Source organism: Pseudorca crassidens, chromosome 10, assembly GCF_039906515.1.
Source record: "Pseudorca crassidens isolate mPseCra1 chromosome 10, mPseCra1.hap1, whole genome shotgun sequence".
Classification (NCBI taxonomy): domain Eukaryota; kingdom Metazoa; phylum Chordata; class Mammalia; order Artiodactyla; family Delphinidae; genus Pseudorca; species Pseudorca crassidens.
This window is the reverse complement of record NC_090305.1, coordinates 40,970,436-40,995,406: the sequence shown is the minus strand read 5'-3', so window position 1 is coordinate 40,995,406 and position 24,971 is coordinate 40,970,436. Positions and strand designations below refer to the sequence as shown.

The window sequence follows — 24,971 nt, the reverse complement described above, 5'->3', positions numbered from 1 at the left end:
TCACAGTGCGGGGTCGTGTGCCCGGCGGGCAGGTGAAGGAGTATGAGGAGGAGATCCACTCACTGAAGGAGCGGCTGCACATGTCCAACCGGAAGCTGGAAGAGTATGAGCGAAGGCTGCTGTCCCAGGAAGAACAGACCAGCAAAATCCTGATGCAGTATCAGGCCCGGCTGGAACAGAGCGAGAAGAGGCTAAGGCAGCAGCAGGCAGAGAAGGACTCACAGATCAAGAGCATCATTGGCAGGTGAGGGGCGGCCCGGGGAGGAGTGGCAAGGGAGAGCCTGAGGCTGAAGAGGGCCAGCGAGCTCCCCCCAGCCCCCAACCACCATCCGCCATCCCCCAACGCAGGACACCAGGAGGAAAGCCCACCACCCTCCTCCCAGGGTTGTCACCCACTCCGTCATCACCAGATGGAGAGAAACCTCCCGCTTAGTGCATTAAATATCCCTTTACTAAACCCTGATCTCTCTCCTAGTAGAGTAACTTCTGAAGCCCTTGGAAAATGTACCTCTTACTGTCCAACCATCTCTCTCTGTCTGGACCTGGCCTAGCCTGGGACTCCCCCACTGGTTATTCTCAACTCAGCCTGTAATGTTCACCCCAAATCTAAGCAGGGGTCCCTTGGCCATAGTAGCCCCTGACCGTCCCATCCTGGGCCCACCCTCCTCTGCAGCCGTGGAAAGGTATTCCATCAGAAAGTAAACGATGCTTGTTATAGCCTGTGCTCTGTCAAGCCCTGGGCTCCAAGGAGGTGCCTCAACAAGGGGATCAGTTAGCTTGAGAACTGGGTAGGACCCCCACTCCAACCAGAGCCAGCTCCATTTCCACGCATTCTAAATGTATTTTTGAGTAAGATTAATTAGAAGAAAAAGGTTTGACTGGAAACCTTTTTGAAAACCACTGCTTTGATATCCTTTATGAGAAGTTACCTTGAGAATCGTCACAGAAGGCAGGGAGAGTCCGGGAATTATGATTGCAGAGACCCCTCTTGGGCGAGGGGTGTTTAGGGGCTGCCCTGGAGATGGCCTAGTTTCGGTGAGGTGGGGTGGGGGATGGAGAAGCCAGGTCTTCAGCCACAGGGTCTGAGGGACGGCACGGTCCTGAGTGGGAGCGCAGAGGGCCGGGGTGCCTGGTGGTAGGTAGGGGGTCTCTGAGGCACAGAAACCCGTACTTAGCAGGGAGATGCGAGCGTCCCTGAAAGGAAGGTGAATGACAGGGCGTCTTTTGGAGTCAGAACAATGGAGGGATTCTGAGCGCGGGGGAGAAGGATGCCCAAGGCTTTTCCAGAGAGCTGTGGGGTTCCCCGGGATCATGAGCTCCCCAGGCAGGCTCCGCGCCCGTGCCCGCCACTAACCCCACTGAAGCCCGTCCCTTCAGGCTGATGCTGGTGGAGGAGGAGCTGCGCCGGGAGCACCCCGCCATGGCTGAGCCGCTGCCCGAACCCAAGAAGAGGCTGCTCGACGCTCAGGTGGAAATTACAATGTCATTTATCTTCTCCGTGTCCCATCCCCATCCATCCCACTGTCCTTCGTGCAGTCACTGCACCAGCCACCCCAGCCCCATCGCCATCCGTCTCTCCCATTGTTCTCCGTTTGTCCACTGGCTGCTCCCGGCAGCCCCCAAGCGACCCCATTTTCATCCCATTGTCTGTGCCTTTGTCACTCCCAGCAGTGTCAGCCCCCCTCCCCTGCCGTGCCTCCCCACCCTGCCTTTCCCACTTCTGTTTGCGTTTCAGGACCTTCTACCAGAACCTCAGACCCCACCAAGTTCCTGGACCCCTGCCCCTGCTGGGCCCACCCCTGTGTGAGTCAGGGAGTTTGGCCTCCTCTGAGCTCCTCTTGGGACAGGAGGGCCAGAGGCTGCAGTTTGCTAGAACAGAACCCAGGGCAGTAGGAGCGCTAGTGTCCTCAGGCTCCGGCTGGTGCCCTGGGGACTTGGGGTACTCGTCACCGCTGTTCTCTGGGCCCCCCAATCCCCATCACTCCTTGACAGCCGCCACTGGGCCTCCTCTTCCCGACTCCTCAGATCCTGAAAGCCCCCTGTCCTGTAAGCTCTCTCTTCCTTCCCTCGGTGTTGAAGGCTTAGCCGCCTTCTTTGGCCTGCCTCTCCCTGTGGTCCTCACTCCTGACTGGCCTCTCCAGCTCCTGGCTGCTCGCCCTTTCTCTCACCAGCCAACCTTTAGGACCTCCCTCCTGCCCCCTTAACCCCTCGTTCTCCCCCAATTCTGCTCACTTCCCACCCATGCTCCTCTTTCCTCTGCTCTGACCTCCAGGCTTCCCCCCCAGCACCACCAAGGCTCCTGACCCCATGACCCCACTCTCTCCCCCTGCAGCTCCTCATCAGGTAATTCTCCTGGTTCCGCTTTGACCACGGGCGGAGGACACAGGGGGAGGTGACTCCGGACCACTGCAGGTTGGTCGTGAAGCCCACTCCCCTCTGACTCTCCGGAGCCTCTCCCCTGCTCACTGCTGCCCCCCACACCCGAGGACCTCTACAGGCCCGACCCTCCGGACACCTCCTGCACAGACCTGTCTCCCCAGGCATTGTCCCAAGAGCACTTCCTGCCGCCTCCCAGAACTCCTGACCAGTACCAAGCACCTTACCCTAGATGGCCCGCACATCCCCCAGATCACACTCCCCTTCCTACACACCTCCCCGTGGCCTCCTCCTGACTCTCAGTCCTCCTCCTCTACCTCTCCAGTGTATGTCTGTCACCCCCCATTTCACCAAAGCGTCCTTGGGGGTTGGGATGTTGGGGTCAGGGTTTGTTAAAGGGGTGGTGGTGATGCTGGGTTGGGGGCCCCTGGCTAAAGGGGCTGTGCTGGCTGCAGCAGGTAGGCTGGGGTTTCCTCTTCCTTCTCCCACACCTTGGTTCTGTAGAGAGCCCTCCTTCCTCCCACCCCTCACCTGTTTCTCTCTCTTTCTCCTTCCTTACATCTGTGAGGTAGAAGGCATCTGGGGTTCCTATTCAGCCCCATTGGGTGGGAATTAAGAGTGGGTAATTAATTAAGGGAGACTTTGGAGTGCTGGGAAAGGATGCTGTTCAGATGTCGGGACAGTAAGGGTGAGTGGAGCAAGGAGGAGCGAGAAAGGAACCTTGACAGATGTTAGGATGTGGACTGGTGCATGTGGCATTGGGAGTTGGAAGTGGGGGGAGGTGTCCTCCTAAATAAGATCGTGGGCTCTGTAGCCATGTTGATTCCAGGCAGAGATGCCAGAACCAGCAGATTAAATAACCTCTCGTCAGTGCTTACAGCCCTGGGCTGCTAATGCCACTCACTCCCCCTCTCCCGCCACCCAGTGGCCTTGCCGGACACAGAATCCTACCTGAAAAGCCAGTAAATGGGAAGCAGTCAGCCACTGACATCACTTCTGAGATGCTTTATTTTCTGCGGGATTGATCTGCAGTGGGCAGTGTCTCCTCACACTGTAATTTTAACTCTCTGCCTGCCCGGCCTCTCTGTCAAAGTAGTTGGTGAGTTAAAAACAGATGCTGCAAGGCACCAGGGGACCTCACCATTTAAAGGACTCCTGTGGTGAATTCTTTTGTAAAGTGAATAATGGCACCCTAATTTATCTCCTTTCTAAATTTGGGTCCATGGGGGTGTTGGGGGCATGCCTGTGTGCTGTTGCCAGCAGACAAGCAGAGGGAAGGGAATCTGAGGTTTCCTTCCCCTGCTCTCCTGCCACACTCAGGATACCCTACCAGACAGGATTTCCTCTCTTGCTGGCTGTGGAAAGTGTGGGAGAGGCACGCTAAGAGGGTGGCTTTGCTTAAATCTTGGGTTTGGGTGACCTTCTGAGAGATGAGGAGAGGTGACCTGGGAGCCTCTGCTTGGAGTGTTTTTATATCTTTTAGAGATTCTGTCAGACACAGCTAGGTTGCCAGGATTCAGTGCCCTATGGTCCAGGAAATAATTTGGACACATTCTCTAAACCCCTTTCAGGTATTGGTCCCTCTGCAACTCAGCCATTAACATAAAAATTAATTATGTGCCTGTATTTTTAAAAGCCTAAGCAAGCAACCCAAAGTGTAGAACACATGGCTTTCTTCTCCTCTCCCAGCAGAGGAACAGAAGCCAGAGCTGAGGCGAGGAGCCAGGAGTTGGTCCAGGAGGGGTAGGAAGGGGTAGAATAGGACCAGGGGTGGGAGTAGGGTTTGGTACCCCTCACCCTCTAACTGGGAGCCCAGGGTGAGGGAATGAAAGGAGCGTGGGGGTGGAAAGGAATGAAGCCCTTCTGTTTCCTGGGGATGCAGAGCTCGGGGCATGCTGCGTCTCTGCAGAAGCTCCTAGTCCTTTCCTTCCTGCCGTTATTGTGAGCGAGAGGCGGCCCCTCCCACAGTGTTTTCTCCTTCCCACATCACTTCCCTGAATCCCCTTCCTTTCCCCCTAGTACAGTTAAACCTCTCTAATTTGGAATGTTATATTTGAGAAGCTGGCCACTGTGAATAAGTGACAAAACTGAATGACAGTGTCTATTTAATGAAATGCATGTCTTCATACTATATACAGTAAGTAGAACTCAATGAACGAGGCTTTCCCACTTGAGGCCCTCAGGGAGCATGTGTTAATGAGTAGATAGGATTGAAAAGTCTGTTTTCTGGTATAGGTTAAATATTCCCTCCCACATACACGTTTCCACTATTAATTTTGCTTAGCACACCCTTTCTTCACAGATAAAGGAAAACTCAAGCCCAGTTTTTGTTCAAATTATGAAAAAAAATCCCAAATCCATGGGGGTTTGGATTAATGAGGTTTTGCTGTACTGCTTCCCCTTGTTCCCTCTACACAAAGTTCCCACCTCTGATTGGGGGTGGCCTGGGAGGGGGGGCACTGGGCAGGGGAAGATGCAAGGGTTAGGCTGGGGGTGAGATAGGAAACTTACTTCTTGTGAACTGGGTTCCTGATGTGACTCCCTGGGTTGAAGGCCCCTGTTAGGAGTCAGGGGTGAGATTCTCTTCTCCCTGATCCCAGAAGATGTAACTTCTCCTACAGGTGAGAAACAAAGGAGGAGGATGCGGGTGGGGGTGTCCTGGGGGAAGGGGGTGGGATGTGGTTTGTGGAGTGGGCCAGCTCTGGGGGAGGCCACTGCTAGGAAGCTGGCACCCAGGCCCCCGCGAAGCGTCTCAATAAGTCCGCGCTCTCCTCTTTGGTGTCTTGCAGGAGAGGCAGCTTCCCCCCTTGGGTCCAACAAACCCGCGTGTGACGCTGGCCCCACCTTGGAACGGCCTGGCCCCCCCAGCCCCACCTCCCCCACCCCGGCTGCAGATCACTGAGAACGGCGAGTTCCGAAACACCGCAGACCACTAGCCCACCTTGCATCACAGACTTCCTTCTCCCTCCCTGTGCACCCCACCTTGGAACGGCACCAACCACCAGGACTGGACGTCGCCGAGGGACAGCGGGATTGCCTCCCTGAATGCCTCGCTGGGGGGCACCAGTCCCCCACCCCCACTGCACCATTTCCAGGAGGGAGAGCAGGGACCCTCAGCTGCTCCCTTTTCCTTCCTGTTGGGGTGCTTCCCCCTGTGACCCCCAGGAACCCTTGCCCCAGGACACCACCTACCCCACACAGACCCCTTCACTCCGGGGTGCTATCCCCATCCTCTGCCTCATCGTTCCCCTGAGCACTGGGGGACAGACCCTCACCCCACCGTGGGGGTGCGGCACCTCCAAACTTTCAACTTCAGGGTGATTTTTTAGCAGTAACCAGAGCTGACAATCTAACTCCCCTCCACCGCCCCATTTTGGCCTCCCCTGTCCCCCTTGTTATGGGGAGGGGACCCCAGGTGAGGGGGCCCTATTACCCCTTGATTTCTCAGGAGCGTCTGGGGGGGCTCAGCACGCACAAACTCCTTCTCCTCCTACCACTCTTAAATTTACTCCCTCCCCACCCAGAACCCAGATGGGGTGGAGGGGCCACCGGGGCAGGGAGGGGGTGGCAAGGGGGGAATGGGAGTTGTCTCCCCTTCTTCCCATACCTGATCTGCTCTTGGCTGGTCCCAGAGCGGGGTGAGGGGGCTTGTGCCCCCCCCTCCCCCAGTGTGTTGGGTGGGGCGGAATTGAGGTTTGGGGGAGGGGTTAGGGTTTAGGAGCGGGTGTATGTTGGGGAGGACAGACTAGTTGATCTGCCCTACCCTGACACACACAGCCCCGCTGCCCCTTCCCTCTCTTTTCTTGGTCTCTACTCCCAGGGGGAGGGGGGAACTTACTCTAGGAAAAGCCATGCCTCTCTCCCCCAGGGTGGGGGGACCTGTGTTGGAGGAGGGGTGTTGGGGGCCCCCTTCCATGACTCTGTCCCCCGGGGGAGGTAGGACAGGGCTGGGCTTCCCTCTCATCCTCCCCCCCCTCCCCAATCTCCCTCCACCTTCCTCCCTCCCGCCAGGTCCACAATTTTTCGGTGTTTCTCTGTACATAGCTCTCTGGCGGGATAGGGGAGGTAGGATGGATGGGGTTTGGTGTGGGTAGGTCACAGGAGGGGAGAAGCCCCTCCTTGGCACCCCCTCTTCCCTGACTGCTGTCCCCTACCCAGCCTTGCCCCCTCATCCCTTCTTGCGTTTGGTATTGAGACTCTTCCCAGACTCGACCCTTCTTTCTTTTGTATGGACAGTTCCCCTTCAGTCCCATCCCACTACACACATACACCCAGCCGGGGCCAAATTTATACTTATATAAAAGTTGTAAATATGTGAAATTTTATCCCTGTGCCCTTTCCTTGCTTTCCCAACCTCAGACCCTACCCCTGGACTCCCTTTCTTCTTCTCTTCTTTGGCTGTTGTAATTATCTGGGGTTTGTACTGTACATATCCAGGGTGTGTGTGTGGGGGCTGGGGGCAACCCCTCTGTACAGAGCTTCCTGGCCCCCTCCCCCTCATGCTTCCCTCCCCCGGCCACCACCTTAAGGGTAGGGAGATGTTCTTCCTACCTGTTTTATTTTGTTTTCACGTTCTCCCTCCCCACCCTACCCCACTCCCAGCCTACTCTATCCCCAGCCACTGTACCTTTTTCTCCACTCCCAGCCCCATTTCCTTTTTTTCTGGAGTGTGTGGTGAAACAGAAAAATCATGTTTAATAAACGGAGATTGTTCTTTTATCGCTGTGGTTACTTTCCTAGGCTGGGACCTCCAGGAGGACCAGCAGGGTGACGAGCTGCTTTTTGAGAGGAAGCTGACAGCCTAGGAGAAACTGTATATCCTTGTGTGGTGCCGTAGTCTTCACCCTAGAATATCGCTGTCCCGACCAGCGAGGAGATTTATTGTTTTAGTTAGAGTAGGGGTTTTGCACTGGCCAAACTTACTCCGTCTATCTCTCCCCTCACCACTGCACCACTTAACCCGAAGGAGTAAAGAGGTCAAGGAACAGCAGCATTAAATAAATAAATAAAACATTTTTTAAAAAAAAGGAACAGCAGCATTCTCTGATAAAAGATTCCAAGTATACATCTACGTGTACCTTAAAAATAATTACCTAATTGGTAAAACTACATTTGTGAAACATCATCTGACTGGTGAATTTGAGAAGTATGTAGCTACCTTGGGTGTTGAGGTCCATCCCCTTGTATTCCATACCAACAGAGGACCTATTAAGTTCAATGTATGGGATACAGCTGGTCAGGAGAAACTTGGTGGACTGAGAAATGGCTATTATATCCAAGCTCTGTGCCATTATAATGTTTGATGTAATATCGAGAGTTACAAGAACGTGCGTAACTGGCATACCGATCTGGTACGAGTGTGTGAGAACATCCCCATCGTGTTGTGTGGCAACAAAGTAGATATTAAGGACAGAAAGGTTAAGGCAAAGTCAACTGTCTTCAGCCGAAAGAAGAATCTTCAGTACTATGACATTTCTGCCAAAAGTAACTACAACTTTGAAAAGCCCTTCTCTGGCTTGCTAGAAAACTGATCGGAGACCCTAACTTGGAGTTCGTCGCCATGCCTGCTCTCGCCCCACCAGAGGTGGTCATGGATCCAGCGTTGGCAGCGCAGTACGAGCACGATCTAGAGGTTGCTCAGACAACTGCCCTCCCGGATGAACATGATGACCCGTGAGAAAGTGAAGCTGGAGCCCAGAGTCAGAAGTCTAGTTTTATAGGCAACTGTCCTGTGATGTCGGTGGTGCAGGGTGTTTGCCACTTTATTATATAGCTAAGCAGAACATGTGCTTAATCTTTGGGATGCTGAAGGAGATGAATGGGCTTCGGAGTGAATGTGGCAGTTAAAAAAAAAACAAAAACATTTTTTTTGGGACCTGCATATTTGTGTTTTGGAACACAGTTGTTTCCTCCTTGAGTTTCACATATAAGAGTGCTACAGTCACATCACAATATTCAGTGGTGGAATCTTGTTTGTCACCGTCATTCCCATTCCTTTTCGTTTAGAATCAGAATAAAGTTGTATTTTAAATGTCTAAAAAAAAATTACCTAGAAATGAAGTTTATTTAATTGCTAGAGGAAAAATAAAAATTAGTTTAAATGCTCCCGTGCGGAATGGAGGAAAGAACATGGTGCCTCAGCGATGTGCGGTCCAGCCCCAGGGCCACCACTTGCCATCCTCGGTTTCCCCCGAGGAAACGGGATGGAAACACCTACCTCGCTGGTGGCGGAGCCCGAGGGATACAAGGTGATGCGGTCAATACGTAGCCCATACAGTAAGTGCCCGCTTAATCTCGCCTTCTCAGCACCTACTAGAGGCGGGGGCTAAGTTTAATCACGGGAGCGCACGCCCACCCTTTCTGCGGCCCGGCTGGGGCCAGCGGCTTCTCGCCAGCACCGCCTTCTCACCCGCGCAACCAATCAACATGAGGCTTGTAGGCCGGCGTCCCCCGATTGGCTGCCTCTCTGGCACCGCCCAGCGCCTCGGCATCCGCGTCCGGCGGGGAGGCGGTGGCTTCCGGCCGGGGCGGTACGGTTGCTGCAGAGGCGCTTTGGACGCCGGGCCGCGTGTGTACTCTCGGGGGCGTGGCGGCGGGAAGGGCCGGGCGGCAGGCGCTGGCGGTCTCCGGGTGGCCGCGCCTCCCCTGGAGCCGGACTCTGCGGGCACGTGAGTGGGAGCGGAGCGGCAGGGAGAAGCCGACCCGGCCGGCGAGGTCCGGCTCGCGGCTGAAGGACCTCCTAGTCTCCACAGGCCCTGGAAGTTCAAGCCTCGGTTGGTGTTTTGTTGTGGTATGTTTTCGTTTTCTCGGCGGGGGAGTGCGTGGGACTGATCTGCCCGAACAGCTGCCGACTGAAAAGTTTTCACACGTTGGGGGGCAGGGGAGGCGGGCGTTTGAGGAGACACGGTTCCCCTTATCCAGAGCTTCTGTGACCCCGTCCCTTTCCTTCACAGCCCTCTTCCCGCGCGGGCTCTACCTCACCCCTCACCTCCTGTACTCGACCCCTCTGGGGTTTCTCTCTTCCCCAGGAGGCCATGGATACCTCGACGCCTTTGCCTCCCGTAGCCCCCTCCCCGGCCTGCAACCCAGCCCCACGGACGATCCAGATCGAGTTCCCTCAGCATAGCTCGTTACTCCTGGAGGCCCTGAACCGCCACAGGCTGGAGGGAAAGTTCTGTGACGTGTCCCTCCTGGTGCAGGGCCGCGAACTTAGGGCCCACAAAGCGGTGTTGGCTGCCGCCTCTCCTTACTTCCACGACAAACTACTTCTGGGGGATGCACCACGTCTCACCTTGCCCAGCGTCATCGAAGCCGACGCCTTCGAGGGGCTGCTCCAGCTCATTTATTCCGGGCACCTCCGTCTGCCACTGGATGCTCTCCCTGCCCACCTCCTTGTGGCCAGTGGTCTCCAGATGTGGCAAGTGGTAGATCAGTGCTCAGAGATCCTTAGAGAACTAGAAAACTCAGGTGGTGGGATTTCAACTCGGGGAGCGACCCCTTTCCACACACTTCTTTCCACCACATCCTCTCCAGGAGACTGGTGCATCCGCTCTTCCCCTTTCCAGACTGTGGCGCAGTCTTCCGCTTCTACCCAGAGCCGCGTTGGAGGGGAGGGGAGTGAACTGGGAGATATGTTACAGCTTCAAGTTGAAGAAGAGGAGGAGGAGGAGGAGGAAGAAGAAGATGAGGAGGACCAGGGGTCAACAGTACCCTCTCAGACTCCTCAGCCCCAGAGAGGGTCAGGGGGTTTTCCCCGCTCTCCTGCATCCCACGCCCTACCCACATCCACTACTCCTTGCAGGCTTGCAGAGAGCGAGAGTGCTCCACCTGAGCCTCCTGCCCCTCATACTGTACTGCCTCCCAAAATCTTCTACATTAAGCAGGAACCCTTTGAGCCCAAGGAGGAGATATCAGGAGGCGGAACTCAGTCTGGAGGAACAAAGGAGGAGACCAAAGTGTTTCCAGGAGGGAACACTGAAGAGAATGGAGAGCTAGGGTTCTTGCTGCCCTCAGGAGCAGGGCAAGCATCTGGAGGAGGTGGTCCATCCTGGAAACCAGTGGATCTTCATGGGAATGAAATCCTGTCAGGGGGTGGGGGACCTGGGGGAGCAGGGCAAGCTGTGCATGGACCTGTGAAGCTAGGCGGGGCACCCCCTGCAGATGGAAAACGCTTTGGTTGTTTGTGTGGGAAGCGGTTTGCAGTGAAGCCAAAGCGTGACCGGCACATCATGCTGACCTTCAGCCTTCGGCCCTTTGGCTGTGGCATCTGTAACAAGCGCTTCAAGCTGAAGCACCATCTAACAGAGCATATGAAGACCCACGCTGGAGCCCTGCATGCCTGTCCTCACTGTGGCCGCCGGTTCCGAGTCCATGCCTGTTTCCTTCGCCACCGGGACCTGTGCAAGGGCCAGGGCTGGGCCACTGCTCACTGGACTTACAAGTGACTACTGAGGCCATACACAAATTTCCAGGACAAGGGAGCCACTGCTGCTGTTGGGTACTTACCCCTCACTACCATGGCACTGCAATCCTGTATCTTGTTAATTATGCCAAGAGGATAGCTATGTTATGGACCTCTTGTTTTTGGGTGTGGGCTTCAACCTGACCGATTTGGAAACTGATTTCTCATCTCACTCCAGGTTTTGGCTAACTACCCTACAGGAAAGTGGTTTACAGGCCATACGTAAATCGATCAGTTGCCCATAATAGATATTCTTTTCATACAGGAAACTGGAATTCAGATTAGAAGTTTATATGATGAGAGACGAGTTAGCAAGAAAAATTATGATAAATATTTCATTCAGTCTCTGTGAGTAGTTAAGGGAGCTGGTCTCCATCTAGAGATATGTTTGATTCAGAGTTCTGGTAATCCGGAGACTAAGCTCTAAGCTTTACTCTCCCTCATCATTACTGAAATTGTGTGAGTAGAGGTCTTCTTATATACTTTTGTTAAAATTTTCCAGAAACCCTTCAGATTATAAATTGCTTTCTCACTAGTAGGTAATTTTACAACACCTTTTTTGTTGTATGTTGTAGTTGAGCACTTTAACAGATTGCGCATTCCATGTGTCACTTAGATCCCTCTTTAATAGAGGATCTTAGTTCCCGGACCAGGGGTCTAACCTACGCCTCCTGCAGTGGAAGCACAGAGTCTTAACCACTGGACTGCCCAGGAAGTCCCTCTTGTCTACCTTTGACCACCACTGATCATCCATATTGATCACACTGACTGGAATGTGACCAGTGAACTCAGGAGATGGCCACTGACCTAAAATACTCTCAGGGTAGAATCACCGCTCTGAAGAAGTGGCTATGGTCAGAGGGACTCAGGGCTGAGACGGCACATGCTGAAAACTAGAGAAATAACTGCACAGTGGGACCACACCCCCTCCCTTTCCATCCCTACCCACACTTGACAGACCCTTGGTCGACACATAGAAGGATAGATGTTGGAATGGGGAGATTGTCATAAGTTTCTTAATTTCTTCAAATAAACTTTGCTGTGAAAGCTAAGCTGACAGTGGACTGAATTGAGTCATTTATATGGGAGAGACGATGTGAGAACAGAGTTGCAAAGACTTGGACATATTCCTTATGCGGCTGGGTTATGTTGATGGGGGAAGAATCGGATAGTCTCACACTGCTGCAGAGAACACTGTCCTGGATGTCAGTGGGCCAGATTCTCAGCCCTGACCTGCCCCTGAATAACTTCTGGTAAGTTGCCTTATTTTTCAGAGTCTGAACTGTTTTGTTTATTTTTTTATTAATTTTTTTTTTGGTGGTGTGGTATGTACCTCCTAACTCGTTCTCTGTCTTCTTTTTTTTAAGGGGTTGTTCACATTTTTACCTATAATATTCCCTGACTTCATGTATTATGTTTATTGTTTGGTTTGTTCTACATTTGTTGCAAAGCACTGTACTAGACCCTGACTTATACTCTACCCTCGGAGAGTTCACAGCTACTACCGAAGCTAGACATAATGACAATGTGGTATGGTAAGTCCATGATGCGAGACAGTACAAGCTACTGTAGTGGCACAAAGGAAGCTGAGTAAAGACCTATGATGGTTCACCAGAGGTTTCACAAAGAACTCCATTGCCAGAGTGTGGTAGTGGGTGTGGGCGGCTGAATTGATGTGGAAATGGTGAACATGAGTTGAAGTCACAACTATAGAGCCAGGAGTGACAGCCTTTGCCAAAGCACGTTCCTCTAAAGTTAATAGGTATGGAACCTAAAGGGGCTAAAAAATATGACTTTATGGCTGAGAAGGTGAGTTGTAGCTGGGATCTGTCAGCCTTTCTAAAGAGCCTTGCCATGATACCATCCCCACTGTAACGACTGTGACCACATTGGATAAGGGGTCAGGGATGGAGGCTGCCAACCTTGGATCTACTACCATCCCATCCACCTGTCATTCTTTTGGCACATGTTCTGTAGCTGACTATATCTGTTGGCCAGGATCCTTGGGTTTCAAGCGGTGGAAACTGGCTCTGACTAACCTTATCAACACAGGAATCTGAAGGATGTGGGGTGGCTCCTGGAATGGAAGGAAGGGCTAAAAGACCAGCCTTTGGAAGGACAAGACCTGGGTCAGCTCCAGGGGTTGAGGGAACAGGAACTGGGGAATTTTTCCAGTCATATGTTTTGGGATGATGACCCAGTTAATCTTATTTCTTCTGTCACTCATCTCAAGATAAAATTTCCAGGAGAGAACTCTGGGCCTCAGGGCCATCCTCTGACCAGAGCACCTTGATCATATGTTCCATTGAGGTGACAAATCCTGGAATCCTCAAGGGAAATTGAAGTTCTGGGACAGAAGAGTGGGGAATGGGTGCTGGCCAGCCCACAAGAACAGAGGCCCACCCATACAATCTTCATATGTTGCCCATCTTGGGATCCGTAAAGCCTCAGGTATACCTGACACTTAATAGGTGTCCAAACTTAGGGCAGAATTGCTTCCTCCCTCTCCTTAATCCCCATAGCACTTTACTACTTCTGTAAAGCAAATTAAGACACCATGTTAGAAGTTTGGGTTTTCTTTCCAAGTTATTAGGATTATAGGGAACTTGAGTTCCACGATGAAAGATTTTGGTTTAAACAAACGTGCACCTCTCTGCTTTTGTCCTTTCCTCCTTATAGTGGAAGAGATGTCCCTTCTCCTGTCCAAGGCTAGCCCCCTTCACAGAGCCTTTGCTCTTTTAATTATCCTTTCTGTTCTATATCTTCACTCTCTGTCTCTGTAGTTTCTCATGAGCATTTATTATGTTCATAGGGTTGTGAGAATTAATACATGTAAAATGCTTAGAACAGTGCCTTGCACTCAGTAAACTCAATAAATGTCAACTGTTATTATGAGTGAGAACAGTAATTCCCCACACCTTTACAGGGATCGGTTCTCTCAGGGAAGGGTCACATACATAAAGGGAAAATATTTTCAACTAAAAGGGAAATGAAGCATACAGCACTCAGTAAGGATTAGATGTTATTGTTTTAATTATTACCTTTCTCATAAATGCTAGAGTTTTTCAGAGCCCTTTCCCCCATCTTCTAACTTAATACACTCTTGGGTGATTTTTATCCACTCCCCTGAGTTAAAGCATTTATTTATTTATTTATTTACTTACTTACTTATGGCTGTGTTGGGTCTTCGTTGCTGTGCACAGGCTTTCTCTAGTTGCAGCGAGCAGTGGCTTCTCTTTGTTGCGGAGCACAGGCTCCAGGCATGCGGGCTGCAGTAGTTGTGGCATGCAGGCTCAGTAGTTGTGGCTCGTGGGCTCTAGAGCGCAGGCTCAGTAGTTGTGGCACACAGGCTTAGTTGCTCCGCGACATGTGGGATCTTCCCGGACCAGGACTTAAACCCGTGTCCCCTGCATTTGCAGGTGGATTCTTAACCACTGCACCACCAGGGAAGTCCCCTGAGTTAAAGCATTTAAATACTGATGACCCTTAGTTTTTTATCTCCAGTTTTCCTGACCCCCAGACCCACTTAGATTTCTTCCCTCTTTCCTGCCTTCCTTCAGCAATAAGTGTCTTCTGTGTACCAGGCACTGATGAAAAAAGCAGAAGGTATCACAGGGATTGGGCCCTGGATTGTCACTTTAAGAGACAGATGTTTAAACCAGTTATGTAGGTATTTCATAGATATATCAAAAGGGAAAGGAAATAAAACAGGCAATAAGGTGGAGAGTAACAGAAAAGGAAGGCATACTGTACACATTTATGTAGTATTCCAAAGGAAAAGAAAGACAGACATGCAAAACAGGGCAAGGAAAGTGGTTCTAGTAAAGTGTTCAGCAGATGTAAAGGCGAAGGAAGAGAAAGGGAGGTATATTTGATGAGACAAGTGGACCTGGAGAGGAATGAGATGTTGTCTTAGTCCATTCTGGCATCTGTAACAGAATACCACAAACCGGGTGGCTTATAAACAATGGAAGTTTATTTCTCACAGTTCTGGAGGCTGGGAAATCCAAGATCAAGCACCAGAAGATTCAGTGTCATGAAGACCTGCTGCCTGGCTCATAGACAGTCATCTTGCTGTATCCTCACATAGTGCAAAGAGAAAGGGAGCTCTCTGGAGTCTCTTTTATAAGGGCACTAATCCCATTCATGAGGTCTTCACCTTCCTGACCTAATCACCCCAAAGCCCCACCTCCTAGTAACATCACATTGGGGATTAGGATTTTAACTTAATTTTGAGGGACATAAACATTCAGTTCATTGCAGATGTGATTGAAGAGGTGGGCTGGGCTATATAGAGCCTTGCACATCGTGATGAGGAATGCGGATTTTATTCTAACTGCAATGAGAAGACAATAAAGAGTTTAAAGTAGGGGAGTAACGATCTTTTCACATTTTAAAGAGATTCCTATAGCTATAGAGCGAATATTGGATCATTAAAGGGCAAGATTCTTGGAAGAAAAAAAAGGGGGGGTTGCCAAGAGTGGGAGCAGGGAAACAAATGAGACTGTTTCATTAGTGCAGACAAGAGGTGAGTAAATGCAGCAGATATGCAGAGAAGGAGATGGATTAAAACTGTTATTATATTTTGAGGTAGGACTGACAGAACGTTTTAACAGATTAATATAGAGATTGTGGGAAAATAAAAAATCAGGGATGACTTCTAGAGTTTTGGCTTGAGCAGTTGAATTGGAGGCCCATTAATGAGTGGGAGACAGGAATAGAACTTGGGAGTGGATCAAGGGCAGACACATGTATTGACCAGGGTTCTTCTAGACCAGGGGTTGGCAAACTTATTCTATAAAGGATAAGATAGTAAATATTAGGCTTTGCATGTTAAGAAGCAAAATCAAGGATATTATGTAGGTACATAGAAATTAAGGAAAACAAATTTCCATGATTCCTTTGAATTTATTGACAAAATTCAAATTATAATAATTAAGCACAAATTTTTGTAGTACAGGTCTGTTGCTTAAATGGGGTTCAGACTTAGTGTTTCCTATCATTAAAATCAATTGCAAATGTTCATCTGTTAGTGCTGATCTATAATAAAATGTTATGTATTTCATCTTTGAAAATGTCTTCACACAGATAGTACTGCCAAATACTGGTATCAATCCCAAGAGCATATGATTTTAACTGAGCACATTCATCACTTGAAAGGCATTTATAGAATTCTGTAATTTATATTCTCTTCATACTTGCCTCTTATCACATCATTACATTGTAGATCAAGCACATCCAATTGCAGGTTAGGTGGAAGTGCCACAATTGCACAGTTAGATGAAATATAGAAATTTCCTTTGCACTTGCACTGAGGTCTGAAAAACATTGCTGGAACTGTAGTTTGAGCTCAGAATATGTATCTGTTGCAAATTTGTGTGGGAATGGAGATCTTGCTTCTTGTTCTTGACTCTACATGCAATTAAAACAACTTTAATGATTTTGCTGCGATGTATGTTTCCATATAAGCTCTGTTTTGCTTTGTAATTTTTGGGCTTGTAAGAAACGGTACCATGTCTGTAGCATGTCCACTGGCCAATGTATGGACGAACAAAATGTGGTATTTATATACAATGGAGTGTTACTCAACCTTAAAAAGGAAGGAAATTCTGACACATGCTCCAACATAGGTGAACCTTGAAGACATGCTAAGTGAAATAATCCAGGTACAAAAGGAAAAATACTGTATGATTCCGCTTATATGAGGGACTTAGAGCAGTCAAGTTCATAGAGACAGAAAGTATAATGGTGGTTGCCTAGGGGCTGGGGAGAGCAGGAAATGGGGAGTTATTGTTTAATAGGTACAGAGTTTCAGTGTGGAAAGATGAAAAAAGTTCTGCAGATGGATGGTGGTGATGGTTGCACAACAACATGAATTACTTAGTGCCACTGAACTGTAAGCTTAAAAATGGTTTAAAACATGCTTTAAATTATAAATTTTGTTATGTATATTTAACCACAATAAAAAAATAAATGAACCACTAATGAGCTAATGGATCTAGGCGTTGAGCATCAGTGGCTGCTAATAGCACAAAAAAGAAACAAACAGACTTTATGTGCTTCTTATGGAAAACACCACCACCACCTATTAATTAGTCTGGCCAAAAATACTGAACTTGAATGTGATCAAGCCTCAAGATATAACTACCGGGCTTCCCTGGTGGCGCAGTGGTTGAGAGTCCGCCTGCCGATGCAGGGGACACGGGTTCGTGCCCCAGTCCAGGAGGATCCCACATGCCGCGGAGCGGCTGGGCCCGTGAGCCATGGCCGCTGAGCCTGCGCGTCTGGAGCTTGTGCTCCGCAACGGGAGAGACCACAGCAGTGAGAGGCCAGCGTACCACAAAAAAATAAAAAAATATATTAAAAAAAAAAAATATATATATATATATATAACTACCAATTCACAGAAGATGCAGAAGGCAGGGAAACATGTTAAAACATACCACAGTGATGCAATCAGCAAAACTGAGACTGTAAGAAATTCTGGGGAATAAATAACCAGTTTTCTTCAAAAAAAAAAACTGCAAGGGGAAAAAAGCAATGGAAGGTAATCTGTAGTTTAAAAGATTTTAAAGGACATTAACCAATCATAATGCGTGGACCTTACTTGGATAAAGTTTTTTAAAAAGATTTTTTTTTAATTTTATGACCTTTATGAGACAACTGACTGGACATCTGATGATATCAGGAGTTATTGTTATATTGTTAAAAATTTTAGTTGTCATAATGGTATTGTGAGTTAAGTTTAAAAAGAGGGGGAGCCCTTGTGTTTTCATGGCATTGGTTATTTATGGATAGATATATTTATGCATAGTTGTGGACTGAATAAAAATGCCAAATACACATATGAGCTCTAGAGAATTGTATTAATTATAATTTGAGTATTTATATATAGTCACTTTTTTAAAAGATTGAGAAATAAATTTGGAAATAGTTATATACAGTAAGAACATCTAATCAGAAATTTTATATTAAACATTCTGGTTTGTGTTCTGGTCCAAGTTAATAAAACTTTCTACTTGAATCTTGAAAACAAAATAATCAGTTGCTCTCTGTATTGATTTAGAAAGCTCTCCAGCATATATATTTTTAAAATTTATTTATTTTTGGCTGCCTTGGGTCTTCGTTGCTGCATTCAGGCTTTCTCTAGTTGCGGCGAGCGGAGGCTACTTTTCGTTGCGGTGTGCGGGCTTCTCATTGCAGTGGCTTCTCGTTGCGGAGCAAGGGCTCTAGGTGCGCGAGCTTCAGTAGTGTGGCTCGCGGCCTCTAGATCACAGGCTTAGTAGTTGTGACTCACGGGCTTAGTTGCTCCGCGGCATGTGGGATCTTCCAGGACCAGGGATCAAACCTGTGTCCCTTGCATTGGCAGGCAGATTCTTAACCGCTGTGCCACCCAGGGAAGTCCTCCAGCATATATTGTTGAGTGAAAAAAGCAAAAGTGCAGAACGATATATATAACATGCTTTGTTTTGTATGAGAGACAGTAAGAGTAGGGAGGAAATAAGAAAAGTATGTTTGCAAAAAGAAGCACTACTGGGATAAACAAGAAACCAATAAAAATGGGAAAAGAAGATGAGCTAAGGACACAAACAAGACTATGTGTGCTTTAAGACTCCTTTATGTATGTAGTGGAATTATGTAATTCCACTAACTAAGCATGGCTTCTTGGAGAAATTGCTGATTCCATGTCTAGAAGCAGACATTTTTCAAAGTGCACCTGGGATACCTTTTCATGTTAAGAAGCAAGAAAGCTTTAGAAGATAATGTCATGTCAAAAGGACACAGGAGCCCATATGAAAGTGTCCCCACTGAACAAAGTTGTTACAACCTTAGCAACTAAAAGAATAATGATTGAGTTTAACACTGATTCAGTGAAATTCATTATTCTATGATGATACTCAAAATGAGAGTAAATCAAGAAAGTCTCAATGGTTACTTTTGTTACCAAAAGTTACCATTTGGGGTAACTTTTAAAACATTTACTTTGAAAATTGGTAATTAAAGGGAAAATATTAAGCGTTATTTTGCTCTTCCGGTAAAAATTTATTTTAGGATAACCAAATAGTCCTAGTTAATGAAGAAGCCTTCACAGAATTCTTGTGAACAATGTGAAAGAAACAAAATAATTAGAAAAACATAGTTTCACAAACTCCAATGAAATTATTGATTCAGGCAAGGTTTAACTGGTGTTAAAACCAATAGTTGAGGGACTTCCCTGGTGGCGCAGTGGATGAGAATCCGCCTGCCAATGCAGGGAACATGGGTTCGATCCCTGGTCCGGGAAGATCCCACATGCCATGGAGCAACTAAGCCCGCGAGCCACAACTACTGAAGCTGGCGGCCTAGAACCGGTGCTCCACAAGAGAAGCCACCGCAAGGAGAAGCCCACACATCACAATAAAGGCTAGCCCCTGCTCTCTACAACTAGAGAAAGCCCACGTGCAGCAACGAAGACCCAACACAGCCAAAAATAAATAAAATTTTAAAAAAAAACCAATAGGTGATTGATTGTTGTAAACATTCATATAGAGCCAAAGTAACACCACACAGATTACTTTCCAATCTGAAGAGGGAAAGTGTTAACTGTAAGTTGAGTCATCAATTTTAGCATCACTAGTGGTTGATTATATGTGTCCTCTAATGAAATGTAATATTCACAACAATATAATAATGATATGACTTTATTCTTTCTAGTACCTCATATTCTAATTCAGGCGTCCCTCAGAGGATTTAATCCATTCTTAAAAACATGTTGGACAGTGAATTTTTAGGTAGTGGGAGTCTGTGCATCATTATTTTAAGTAGAAAAAAATATATATTCCCAGCACGTCTAAAAACCCCAAGCAATTTCTTTCAGTACCTGAAACACTCTAAAATATATATACACACACATATATATAAAACAATCAATGAGGTTTTTCTGCTTAAGATAAAGCCTTTAAAACACCCACTATCTAATTGTTTAACACTTAATTAACTCACTAATGACTTTATTTGTGCAGTAACCCTATAGGGTACAAATCGTGTTTTCCTTTTAACTGTAACAAACGTGTACTGTAATGTAAATGAACAGTGAAATAATATGTTAAAGACACATAATGAAGGCAGGTAACACTTAGCAATAATAAAATAAACAAGGCAAGTTTTTAAACATGATTACTGAAGATTGCAGTGCTTCCTGAGTGAAGTTTGGAGATGAGAAGGGAGATATGGAGGCTGTAGTCACTGTTGGTGTCTAGGGGTGGAGGAAGGTGACGAAGAACGAGCTTCGGAAGAAATGAGTGAAACAGTAAATGTCTGAGGTTCATCCATGTCAGATCCAAGAAGCTGGTGGATAGTCTGCTTTCCTTGGCAATGGAGTCATCAGAAGTGGATGATTGTGAATCAGCTTCTGAAAGTATTGACAAAGCATGACCAGAAACTCAAAGTGTACAGGTGTTAACATTCCCTTTGCTTGTGTTATGCAGCTTCTGATAACCCTAGACTGTGCTGGAGATTGCATTTTTGAATGTGATTTTTCTACACTTGTCATGATCATGATCTCTTGTAATCAATAGCAGCCATTCTGTCTACATGATATAAACTTTCCTTTAAAGATTTATTGTCAAGTATTAGTGGCTGTTTGTATTAGTCTTCTAGGACTGCCATGACAAAATACCACAGGCTGTTGGCTTAAACAAGAGATATTTATTTTCTCACAGTTCTGGAGACTAAGTTCAAGATTTAGATGCCAGCAGGGGGCTTCCCTGGTGGCACAGTGGTTAAGAATCCGCCTGCCAACGCAGGGGACACGAGTTCGAGCCCTGGTCCAGGAAGATCCCACATGCTGCAGAGCAACTAAGCCCGTGCGCCACAACTACTGAGCCTGTGCTCTAGAGCCCGCGAGCCACAACTACTGAGCCCCCGTGCCTCAACTACTGAAGCCTGCGTGCCTAGAGCCCATGCTCTGCAACAAGATAAGCCACCACAGTGAGAAGCCCGCGCACCACAACGAAGAGTAGCCCCCGCTCGCCGCAACTAGAGAAAGCCCGCACAGCAACGAAGACCCAATGCAGCCAAAAAAAATAAATAAACAAAATAAATACATTTATTTAAAAAAAAAAAAAAGATGCCCGCAGGTTTGGTTTCTCCTGAGGCCTCTCTCCTTAGCTTGCAGACTGCTGCCTTCTCACTGGGTCCTCACATGACCTTTCTCTGTGCACATGCACTCCTGGTGTCTCTATTCTTGCAAAGACACCCCTCATACTAAATTGGGGCTCCACCCTTAGGACCTAATTTAACCTTAACTGCTTCTTTAAAGGCTTTATCTCCAAATACAGTCACATTGAGCATTAGAGTTTCAACATATGAATAGAGGAGGGCACAATTCATTCCATAACACTCTTCTTCCTCCAACTTAGTTCCTTCCAGCATTATTCCTTCCAATTGAATGTGTTTCTTGGAAGGAACATGGTAAAGTTTTCCAAATCAACATTTTTAATAATTTGTCTTTATTTTCTCACACACAGGAAATAGGATATTCATAGTAAATGGAAAGGTATGAATGGCCATATATCCTTTTATGCTTTCACCTCTTAATATACTTTATCACTCCCAATATACATGCTTCTAAGGGTTTTATAGTTTTAGCTTTCACTTTTAGGTCTTTGATCCATTTTGAGTTAATTTTTGTGTATTATGTGGGGTAAGGCTCCACAATCATCATTTTGCATGTAGATTGTCTAATGTCCTTTCATTTCAGCCTGAAGGGCTCCCTTAGCACTTCTTATAGAGCAGGTCTCCTAGCAATTAACTCCGTCAGCTTTTGTTTATCTGGTAATGTCTTAATTTCTTCTATATTCTTGAAGGATAGTTTTGCTGGATATAGAATTCTTGGTTGACAGGTTTCCTCCACCCCCACCCCAGCACTTTATTTATTTATTTGGCCACACCGCTCCCCCACCAGGGATTGAACCCAGGCCCACAGCACTGAAACACTGAATCCTAACCACTGGACCACCAGGGAACCCCCATTTTTTTTTCACCCCAGCACTTTATGTCATCCCACTGCCTTTTGGCCTCCATGGTTTCTGATTAAAAATAGGTTGTTAATACTTACTGGTAATCTCTTGCACATTATGATTCACTTCTCGCTGCTTTCAAGATTCTCTTTATTTTTGGCTTTCAGCAGTTTGATTATATGTCTCAATGTGGATCCCTTTGAGTTTTTCCTACTGGAAGTTCATTGAGCTTCTTGGATGTATATATTCATGTCTTTTATCAAATCGGTTTGGGGGTGGGGGTTAGCCATTAATTCTTCAAATATTTTTCCTGCCCCTTCCTCTCTCTCCTCTCCTTCTTGGGACTCACATTATGCATATGTTGGTATGTCTGATGGTGTCTCACAGATCTCTTAGGCTCTGTTCATTTTTCTTCATCCTTTTTTTTTTTTTCCTGCTCTTCAGACTGGATACTTTCAGTTGGCCTATTTTCAAGTTCACTCATCTTTCCTCTGCTCAAATCACCTATTGAAACCTTCTGGTGAATTTTTCATTTCAGTTATTGTACTTTTCAACTCCAGAATTTCTGTTTGGTTTGTTGTATCATTTATATCTCTTTATTGATATTCTTTTTTCCTCCATGAATGGGCCATACTTTCTTGTTTCTTTGCATGCTTCATAATTTTTTGTTGAAAACTGGATATCTTGAATATTATGGGGGGAAAAACAAAAGAAAGAAAAGGAAAGGAAAATTACTCTCTAGGTCTTTCCAGATCGGCTCTGGGTTGGGAAAACTCCTTCAGTGCTTAACCAGGCCGTTTACAACTCTTTTTTAGCCTGCACTTCCTACATCTGCGGCAGATGCCTTGTAAGCGATACCTGCCCTCTTCAAGATTTGCCCCCAAATTCCTCCGTGACTTCTAGGCTAATAATTTGGATCTTTTATTATGGCTCAACTGGGGAAATACTGACTCTACTTTGGGAGAAAATAAATTATTCACCAAAAGAGTTGCAGAATCCAGTTAATATGTACCAGTAGTAACTGGGAGAATGTACCAGGGGATGGGGATCTTGAGGGTGCTGGAACAAGGGGACTGGAATATAAGACCAGATAAGGAAGACATAATAATATAAGGACACTCCTTTGTGATATAGGATTTAATATTCTAGCAAAGACACCTGGAACTGATCCTAGTACATCACTGAGAAAGCTCCTTAAAGCTTGGGAAAACAATACCCCATAGTGAGAGAGGTGGAGGTGCTGGAACTGCCTTGGAAAAGTTAAAATGTAGACATGCTAGGGACTTCCCTGGTTAAGACTCTACACTTCCAATGCAGGGGGCCTGGGTTCAATCCCTGGTTAGGGAACTAGATCCCACATGCGGCAACTAAGAGCCTGCATGCTGCAACTAAAAGATCCTGCATGCCGCAACTAAAGATCCCACATGCCACAATGAAGGTACCTCATGCCGCAACTAAAGATCCTGCATGCTGCAATGAAGATTCCGTGTGCCACAACTAAGGCCCAATGCAGCCAAATAAATAAATTAATTAATTAAAAAAAAAAGGAATAGAAGGAATTGTCTTTAAAAAAAAATGTAGACATGCTAGAATAAATTTACCTTTAAATCAAAAACTCGTCAGTTGACTGTGTTCCCTGGGAGGCCAGAGGACACTCCCCTCAATAAAACAATAAGAAATCCGCTAGATATGAGCACTGACATTGTTGGGAATATCAGTAGTAGCTGTTCTATGAAAGCTAGGATTCATCATAGAGGAGCCTGATACGGAACTGGAGTCCATAGTGTCAATGGAGATGATAGGATTTTGAAAGAGTAGAGGCCCTGACTTACTTGTCAGGGGCAAGGCAGACATAATTACCATAATAGGCAGCAAAGCAAGAATGGCAACTAGAGGGAGGAGACGGAGATCTGTGGCAATGGCTAGTAGGCCAAGGTATTCCCAGTGCAAGGTAGATAGAAAGCCAGGTAGGATATCAACTCAACCTATATAATCAAAAAAGAAAAAAAGATCAAGAGTGAATGAGCCAGGGCTTCCCTGGTGGCGCAGTGGTTGAGTCCGCCTGCCGATGCAGGGGACACAGGTTCGTGCCCCGGTCCAGGAAGATCCCACATGCCGCAGAGCAGCTGGGCCCGTGAGTCATGGCCTCTGAGCCTGCGCGTCCGGAGCCTGTGCTCCGCAACGGGAGAGGCCACAACAGTGAGAAGCACGCGCACCGCAAAAAAAAAAAAAAAGAGTGAATGAGCCAAAGGCTGATGTTTGCTACTGAAAAGAAGAATCATATCCCTCACTCAATTGCTAGACCAGAGCCAGTTCTCAGACCCGGAGAAGACTGAATTATCTTGACGAGGGACTCTGTGACAGCACGGTAGAAGTTCCTCTAATCCTAAAGGGACCCCTGTTGTACTTCACTAAGGGAACTGTACACAGGAAAAAAGAGGAACCACAAGATCTTTTGTGAGATGTGGGTTTTAGAATCCGGAATGATACTGGTATCAGGATACAAAAAGCGACATCATGGCCCTCCTATTAAATGGTATAGGGAAGGTGGGTGATAAATGGAGTTCTGACCCGTTTTTTTCACAGTAGGTCGTATGGGTCTGTGGAACAATCCTCTGGTAATATCCCTAATTCCCAAAAGCATAGTAAGAATGGATCTATTTAGACTCTGATAGAACCCTCCTAGTAGTTCCCTGATCTATGGAGTAAGAGCCATAATGGTAGGAAAAAAAAAGTAAAAACCCCCAAAACAGTCTCTCCTACCTCCACCAAGCCAAGATCAATCAGAAGGAGTTTTGCATCCTACATGGAATGGCAGATATTAATATCATCCTCAAATACTTAATGCAGTTGTTATATTTCCTTTTTTTTCACTACTGTGGCTCCTGTAAAAACCAGATTGTTTATGGTGGATGGTGGTGGACTATTTGATAATCCAACGTAGCCTCTGGTTCTTGGTATATGGCTTTTGATCTGGTACTTGTATTCTTTTCTATCTCTATCAGGAAGGAAGTTCAGAAACAGTTCACATTCACACGGAATAGACACCAGTGTACAGTCATGGTCTTTCCCAGGGCTACTCCCTTGCACCCTCTCTTGCTCTCTGTCACAATATAGGCTAACATGACCTTGAT

At 47.2% G+C, this 24,971-nt stretch overlaps 2 protein-coding genes, 1 long non-coding RNA gene and 1 pseudogene across 20 annotated transcripts in view; 3 read left to right on the top strand and 1 right to left on the bottom strand.

Annotated features, from left to right (window-relative positions):
- The window catches only part of SYNGAP1 (synaptic Ras GTPase activating protein 1), a 33,544-nt gene extending 26,449 nt beyond the window's left edge, over window positions 1-7,095 (top strand). For 8 of the 17 annotated variants that reach the window (XM_067753338.1, XM_067753345.1, XM_067753339.1 and 5 more), the window contains 2 exons: window positions 33-244; window positions 1,378-2,326. In XM_067753338.1, the coding sequence (XP_067609439.1) occupies window positions 33-244; window positions 1,378-1,807 (642 nt within the window). In that variant the 3' untranslated portion in view covers window positions 1,808-2,326. The other 9 variants (XM_067753340.1, XM_067753337.1, XR_010946873.1 and 6 more) reach the window with 8 other exon arrangements.
- LOC137232115 (uncharacterized) lies at window positions 3,367-8,759 on the bottom strand. The gene is made up of 3 exons (XR_010946876.1): window positions 8,594-8,759; window positions 4,888-4,991; window positions 3,367-3,460 (listed from the first exon to the last, which is right to left on the bottom strand). It is a non-coding gene; the product is annotated as an uncharacterized lncRNA (long non-coding RNA).
- Window positions 6,291-8,392, top strand: LOC137231617 (GTP-binding nuclear protein Ran-like; annotated as a pseudogene).
- A 153-nt stretch (window positions 8,760-8,912) lies between the features above and the next one.
- ZBTB9 (zinc finger and BTB domain containing 9) lies at window positions 8,913-11,889 on the top strand. 2 transcript variants are annotated; one of them, XM_067753321.1, is made up of 2 exons: window positions 8,913-9,149; window positions 9,405-11,889. In XM_067753321.1, exon 2 carries the CDS (start codon window positions 9,411-9,413, stop codon window positions 10,818-10,820), a length of 1,410 nt encoding a protein of 469 aa, XP_067609422.1. In that variant the 5' UTR covers window positions 8,913-9,149; window positions 9,405-9,410; the 3' UTR covers window positions 10,821-11,889. The 2 variants fall into 2 exon arrangements, with proteins under 2 accessions (XP_067609422.1, XP_067609421.1); XM_067753320.1 differs by having other exon boundaries at window positions 8,914-9,166.
- The last annotated feature ends 13,082 nt before the right edge of the window (window positions 11,890-24,971 follow it).